The 6000-nt window shown below is 44.0% G+C and overlaps 1 protein-coding gene across 1 annotated transcript in view; it reads right to left on the minus strand.

Annotated features, from left to right (window-relative positions):
- Positions 1–4157, minus strand: part of pou2f3 (POU class 2 homeobox 3) — a 112972-nt gene extending 108815 nt beyond the window's left edge. The window contains exon 1 of the mRNA XM_062961165.1: positions 3890–4157. Within this exon, the coding sequence (XP_062817235.1) occupies positions 3890–3917 (28 nt within the window). The 5' untranslated portion in view covers positions 3918–4157. The remainder of the gene's footprint in view (positions 1–3889) is intronic.
- Between the last annotated feature and the right edge of the window lie 1843 nt (positions 4158–6000).

Genomic DNA, 6000 nt, shown 5'->3' on the forward strand with positions numbered 1-6000 from the left:
GCTGAGATATAAGTGTGCATTCATGAAAGACTTATGTGGAGACGTGATGACAGCTTGGTACAAGACGTTGATTCAGAGATAGGCTCTTTTGCACTTATAACCATCTCATTCCTCAAACTGGATCTGTGCACGAAAGGTTGAATAAACTCAAGCAACGGCTAGACTCGGGGTGCATCTTCACTGTAGAATTAATGCAGGTTTACCCCACTTTAACTGCCATGGCTCCTGAGAGCTGTAGTTTGGTGAGGCACCAGCATTATTTTGGCAGAGAAGGCTAAAGACCTTGCATTTTTTTAGTGTCTTCTCACATCTATCTAAACTCAGACAAAGCCATAATATATCCGTCTCAGAACTCAGCCTTAGAAGAAGAGAGTTTGCTTGAGCATGTGCAGAAAGCTCCATCACTACGAATGCGTGCCAACCCTTGGGATGCAAGAGAACAAATGGATGGAGCAGAAAAGTCCTCTAAGGCAAACGGCACAAAGTTCCAAATTGGAGCTTTGGGAAACGGAAGCTTTGGGATCCTGTAACATCCTTCAGCCTAATCCTAGGGCCTCATCCCATTGGGAATGAGAATTCCTTGCAGAGCCCTCTCCAAATCCTTCTTTTGGCATTGCTAAGGAAAAGGTAAGTAAGTAAACTTTTATTACGGTCAATGACCAGCTCATATTAAAGGTACCCAGTCCCATTCATCCATATGAAACCCGAGGGGTTATATATACTTCAAACAAAGGTAAAGATTTCCCCCTGACATTAAGTCTAGTCGTATCCGACATTTGGGGTTGGTGCTCATCTCCATTTCTAAGTTGAAGAACCGGCATTGTCCATAGACACCTCCAAGGTTATTTATTTATTTATTTATTTATTTGCAGTATTTATATTCCGCCCTTCTCACCACGAAGGGGACTCAGGGCGGATCACATTGCACACATATAAGGCAAACATTCAATGCCTTAACATAGAACAGAGACAGAGACAAACGCAGGCTCCAAGCTGGCCTCGAACTCATGACCTCTTGGTCAGAGTGATTTGTTGCAGCTGGCTACTTACCAGCCTGCGCCACAGCCCGGCATGGAGCACCGTTACCTTCCTCACCGAATTGGTACCTATTGATCTACTCACACTTGCATGGTTATTAGGTTGTCAGAAGCTGGGGCTAACAGTAGGAGCTCACCCCGCTCCCGGGATTTGAATCACCGACCTCTCGGTCAGCAAGTTCAGCAGTTCAGTGGTTTAACCCTCTGTGCCACCGGGGATGAAAGACAACAAATGGATGTGACAGAAAAATCCTCTAAGACAAATGGCACAAAATTCCAGGCAAACTGGATCATAGAATCATAGAGTTGGAAGAGACCTCATGGGCCATCCAGTCCAACCCCCTGCTAAGAAGCAGGAAAATCTCATTCAAAGCACTCCCGACAGATGGGCATCCAGCCTCTGCTTAAAAGCCTCCAAAGAAGGAGCCTCAACCACACTCCAGGGCAGAGAGTTCCACTGCTGAACAGCTCTCACAGTGAGGACGTTCTTCCTAATGTTCAGGTGGAATCTCCTTTCCTGTAGTTTGAAGTTAGGAATATTGGACAGAGCTGAGGCATGAAACCTGCACTTTTGCAAAGATAATGGGGGCCGGGCTGTGGCGCAGGCTGGTGAGCAGCCAGCTGCACTAAATCACTCTGACCAAGAGGTCATGAGTTCGAGGCCAGCCCGTGTCGGAGTGAGCACCTGACAATTAAAAATAATAAAAAAATAGCCCCTGCTCGTTGCTGAACTAGCAACCCGAAAGATAAGAGTTGGAAGAGACCTCACGGGCCATCCAATCCAACCCCCTGCTAAGAAGCAGGAAAATCTCATTCAAAGCACCCCCGACAGATGGCCATCCAGCCCCTGCTTAAAAGCCTTGCCACACTCCGCAGCAGAGAGTTCCACTGCTGAACAGCTCTCACAGTGAGGAAGTTCTTCCTAATGTTCAGGTGGAATCTCCCTTCCTGAGCTTTGGCAAATGGAAGCTTTGGGATCCTGTAACATTCCTCAGCCTTATCTATTGGGAATGAGAATTTGCTGCAGAGCCCTGTCCAAATCCTTCTCTTTTTTTGCATTGCTACTTGCTGTTTTCTCTCCAAGCCACGTGTGCCTTCAAAGATGAAAGCAGATAGGAATGTGTCAAAGTGGGACAGCTGACAGGTCTAAGAGGAACCCTTAGAGCAGGGGTCCCCAAACTACAGCCCGCGGGCCACATGCGGCCCATCGAAGCCATTTATCCAGCCCCTACGGCACAAAGGCAGAAGGGGGTCGGGCTAAATGGCACAAGGGGTCTCTTCCAACCCTCTTTATTATTATTTTATTGTATGACACAGCAAACAAGATAGACATGCTGGATTTCGTATCACAAAATCACAACTCAAACCCTTCCCAAATTGTTGTTGTTGTCATTATTAACATTGAGGCTGGGTGGGCATCTGTCAGGGGTGCTTTGCTTGTGCTTTTGGTGCACAAAAGCAGAAGGGGATTGGACTCAATGGCCCAAGGGGTCTCTTCCAACCCTCTTTATTATTATTATTATTATTATTATTATTATTATTATTATTATTATTATTATTTTATGACACAGCAAACAAGATAGATATGCTGGATTTCGTTTCACAAAATCACAAGTTGAACACTTCCCAAGTGTCTAGGATGGTGTGATTATTGTTGTTGTTGTTGTTGTTGTTGTTGTTATTTTATTGTATGACACAGCAAACAAGATAGATATGCTGGATTTCATATCACAAAATCACAAGTCGAACACTTCCCAAGCGTCTAGGACTGTGTGATGTATTTTCGGATGATGTGTGCAGATCCCAGCAGGGTGGCCTTTTGCAGCTGGCAGATTGTAATTTTGTCAATGTCTATTGTTTCCAAATGCTGGCTGAGATCTTTTGGCACCCAATGTGCCCATCACCACCGGGACCACCTGTACTGGTTTCTGCCAGAGTCTTTGAAGTTCAATCTTGAGGTCCTGAGAGCGGCTGAGTTTTTCCTGTTGTTTTTCGTCAATGCGACTGTCACCTGGGATGGCGACATCAATGATCCAAACCTTTTTCTTTTCCACAACTGTGATGTCTGGTGTGTTGTGTTCCAGAACTTTGTCAGTCTGGATTCGGAAGTCCCATAGTATCTTTGCGTGCTCATTCTCCAATACTTTTGCAGGTTTGTGATCCCACCAGTTCTTTGCTGCTGGGAGGTGGTACTTGAGGCATAAGTTCCAATGAATCATTTGGGCCACATAGTTGTGCCTCTGTTTGTAGTCTGTCTGTGCGATTTTCTTACAGCAGCTGAGGATATGATCAATGGTTTCGTCGGTTTCCTTGCACAGTCTGCATTTTGGGTCATCAGCTGATTTTTCAATCTTGGCCTTAATTGCCTTTGTTCTGATGTCTTGCTCCTGGGCTGCAAGGATCAGGCCTTCTGTCTCCTTCTTCAGGGTCCCATTCGTGAGCCAGAGCCAGGTCTTCTCCTTATCAGCTTTTCCTTCAATTTTGTCAAGGAACTGTCCATGCAATGTTTTGTTGTGCCAGCTGTCAGCTCTAGTTTGTAGTGCGGTTTTCTTGTACTGGTTTTTTGTCTGCTGTGTTTTGAGGAGTTTCTGATTTTTGACTTCAATCAAAGCAGGTTCTTCACTTTGCTTGACATATTATTATTATTATTATTATTATTATTATTATTATTATTATTATTATTGCTCTGTGGCCAACTATAGTCCGGCCCTCCAACAGTCTGAGGGATTGTGAACTGGACCCCAGTTTAAAAAGTTTGGGGACCCCTGCCTTAGAGGAACTTTTTCTAAGGTGAAGAGAGAAAGAGAAAGTTTCCACAGGTGAGCAAGAAGAAGAAGTAAGCGTGGCCTTACCTGCGTGGACTGGGTCCAAATTCACCATCCTGCCGGAGGAAAAGTATCTGCCACAACCCGGCCAGCCCTGGTCCAAAGTGGGGGCCCGTGGGGCAGCCAGCTTCCCTCTGCCCCTTACGTCAAGGAAGATCTTCCTTCTGCCACTTCTCCTTCTCTCCTATCTCTTTCTCTCTCTGTGTTTTCCCTGCTAGCACCTCTGGCTTTGGCGTGGCTGTGCCGGTTGCCACATGGAGACAGGTGAGAACATTACCTGGGCTGCTGCTGCTGCTGCTGTTTGGGCCGCACCCCCTTTGAACATCCCATCTCTGGGTAAGGCGGGATATTTATTTAATTTTATTTCCCCTGGGTGGTTTTAAAAAAAAACTTTAGTGTGTGTATCTCTCTCTCTCTTTCATTTGACATCCTAGGAAATTTGGCCGGCGTCCCATGCAAAGCAGGCAATTTGCATGTTAGTAATTTCAGTCCTGGGAGAGGAACGAAGGAGGAAAATGTGTGGGTTTTTGGAAGGAAAAGCAGGCCGTTGCCCCCCACTTTGTGTCCAAAGGGACCGTGGGGTGCAGAGGAAGGGATTGAGGAGGATGCTCCTCAAGGAAACCTAGCTGGCTCCGTTCCCATTTGGAAAGCAGGCCAAAGAAGGCACGCTTGCACAGGCACGCTGGAAGGTGCAATCCAAAACCCTCCAAGGAAGGTTTCTTCCAACTGCTCCCCCTGAGAGAGAGAGAAAGAAAAGAGGCCTTTGATCTTCAAAGCACCCAGGCCGGCAACGGCCCCCCGAGGAGGTCTCCCAAGAGGCCGTGGGGTGCTTGCGCCTCCAACAGTGCGGAGGTGTGCGAGGACAGGAACAACATGTGCTGCAAAGTCTGGGCCCCCCGATTGCAACGTCTGGGTGACTAAGCCTCCTCGGTGATGCCAATCTGTAGGAATGGAGCAACGGGGTGACGGGAGGAGACACAACTTGCCCAGGGAGACTCCGTGGCAGAGGCAGGAGCGCTTTGTGCCTTCTCCAGGCAACGGTGCTCTTACATGGAAGGTGTCATAGAGCCATAGATGCTTTGTATCTATACATGGTTTTACATGGTTTTACTGTATGTATGGATGTGTACGTTTTGTATGTTTCACATGTTTTGATATGGTCAAAATTGACTAATCAATAAAGAGTTGTTGTTGTTGTTGTTGTTGTTTCCTAATCATCCAGTCCAGGAACACACAATCCAAGCACTCCCAGAAGACGGCCACCTGGTCTCTACTTAAGAACCTCCAGAGGAGACTCCAGCACACTTTCAGGCATCATATTCAACTCACCTCGAACGTGAGGTGGTATATGATCTTCAGCCTAGATTTTAAATTTTGTCAATGATTCAATTTTAAAAGGGTTTTTATTAATGTTGAAGTTTTTAGCCTAGATTTTAAATTTTGTCAATGATTCAATTTTATAAGGGTTTATATTAATATTGAAATTTTTAGCCTAGATTTTAAATTTTGTCAATGATTCAATTTTATAAGGGTTTATATTAATATTGAAGTTTTTAGCCTAGATTTTAAATTTTGTCAATGATTCAATTTTAAAAGGGTTTTTATTAATGTTGAAGTTTTTAGCCTAGATTTTAAATTTTGTCAATGATTCAATTTTATAAGGGTTTATATTAATATTGAAATTTTTAGCCTAGATTTTAAATTTTGTCAATGATTCAATTTTATAAGGGTTTATATTAATATTGAAGTTTTTAGCCTAGATTTTAAATTTTGTCAATGATTCAATTTTAAAAGGGTTTTTATTAATGTTGAAGTTTTTAGCCTAGATTTTAAATTTTGTCAATGATTCAATTTTATAAGGGTTTATATTAATATTGAAGTTTTTAGCCTAGATTTTAAATTTTGTCAATAATTTAGTTTTATAGGAGTTTTATTAATTCTGAAGTATATAACCTCTCGGATTTCATATGGATGTACGGGACTGGGTGTCCTTGATATGAGCTGGTCATTGACCGTAATAAAAGTTTACATTACATTACATTACATATTCAACTCACAACCTCTGAGGATGCCTGCCATAGATGTGGGAGAAACGTCAGGAGAGAATGCTTCTGGGACATGGCCATATGGCCCGGAAA

Source organism: Anolis carolinensis, unplaced genomic scaffold (assembly GCF_035594765.1).
Source record: "Anolis carolinensis isolate JA03-04 unplaced genomic scaffold, rAnoCar3.1.pri scaffold_8, whole genome shotgun sequence".
Taxonomy (NCBI): Eukaryota; Metazoa; Chordata; class Lepidosauria; order Squamata; family Dactyloidae; genus Anolis; species Anolis carolinensis.